This window comes from Penaeus monodon, chromosome 23 (genome assembly GCF_015228065.2).
Source record: "Penaeus monodon isolate SGIC_2016 chromosome 23, NSTDA_Pmon_1, whole genome shotgun sequence".
In the NCBI taxonomy this organism is placed as follows: Eukaryota; Metazoa; Arthropoda; class Malacostraca; order Decapoda; family Penaeidae; genus Penaeus; species Penaeus monodon.
In genome coordinates, this window is record NC_051408.1 from 37,181,378 (window position 1) to 37,182,782 (window position 1,405).

The 1,405-nt window shown below is 35.9% G+C and overlaps 1 protein-coding gene across 1 annotated transcript in view; it reads left to right on the forward strand.

The window, feature by feature from the left end:
• The window catches only part of LOC119588230, a gene marked incomplete in the record, with an annotated part of 18,655 nt that extends 17,473 nt beyond the window's left edge, over positions 1-1,182 (forward strand). Inside the window, 3 exon segments of the mRNA XM_037936930.1 lie at positions 7-115; positions 359-447; positions 698-1,182. Coding sequence (XP_037792858.1) covers positions 7-115; positions 359-447; positions 698-846 — 347 coding nt within the window.
• Positions 1,183-1,405: the final 223 nt, after the last annotated feature.

Sequence of the window (1,405 nt, forward strand, 5' to 3'; positions counted from 1 at the left end):
TTACAGGTTTTGGAAAATTATGCTTCACTACGACAATCAACCAGCAACTGAGTTACACTACTCTCATGAAGAATGGAGTACAAAACATCATTGACAACCGACTGCTTCCTCCTAAGTAATTTTCTCTCTCTGACTCTTGCATTGCTACTCTCTGTCTGTATTTTTTCATTCTCTCCGTAGATAACATATATAAAATCGCTTTTTTATTTAACACATTGTCTTGTATAAATCAAATGTACTTAATCTGAAGGTCTGTTTCATTTCAGTTGTGTTGTATTCTGTAATCTTATAATGTTGCTTTCTACGTTCCGCAAAACGATTAAAATGTATAATTAAACTCTTGATGATCATCTCGCAGCATAACCCTGTCCATGGTGAATATTTACTACACCGAACTGGGCTTTACGGAGTACTACGAACGTATCCCAACTTTCATCACATGGTTCAGTATGTATCGATCAAACGCAACCTTTTATTTGTTAAATATAACCGTAAGTTTATTACTCATTTATAATTTTTGGTATAACGCTCTCATGAGACAAAACTGTTACAATGACATTTCTTCCTTACGTACGTAATCCTATCTCCATATATCTCATCCAAAGATTATGTTCTCGAACCCCCCTTTTCACCCCATTTACCTCTCCGTCATGCACTCGACCTCACATGATTAAATACCTTTCTACCATCCTGACAGGTGACCTTGGCGGGCAGATGGGGTTATTTATGGGTGCCTCTTTCATCACTCTGGTCGAACTTATATTCACCGTGTGTTACGTCCTGCGTGTCCTAATGACTCGAGGCGTGAAGGCTCTCATGAATAAACTGCGTGGCAACAACACGTAACATGCTAGATTATTGTGACATATCACTTTTGGTCACAACTGTCTAATTTCTAATATACAGTGTCTTTAGTGGTCACTACCTTTAAGAAAGCATGTACTTTACATTACGTTATTTTCTTTTCATCTATTCATTTACTTGTTTCATGTTAGAACACTGACTGTGGCCTGACATTTTACAAGTTTATCCGTTCAACTGGGATATTAATAGAAGCACTGCATTATAAACCGCATATCAGACAATGGTAACAGCTTAACTTTCTTCAGTATCATTATTTAAATAATTTTATCTGGATCTCTCGTAGGAAATATGTCCTGATGAATAAATATTCACCCTGAATAAAGCAATATTTTTTACCCTTACTCTAAATGTATATTGCGGTAACAGAAAAGGAGAAGGTCGCTGTTGCAAGCCTACTGGCTAGTGAATTACAATGATTACGTCTAAGAACAGATACTAGCTCATGTTCGAAAGGTGTATACTGCAAACTGGCTCATATTGTTCCAATGAATTGAATGTATTCATTTTTTATATGTGTGGATTTTTTTTTACTTAGTTATAT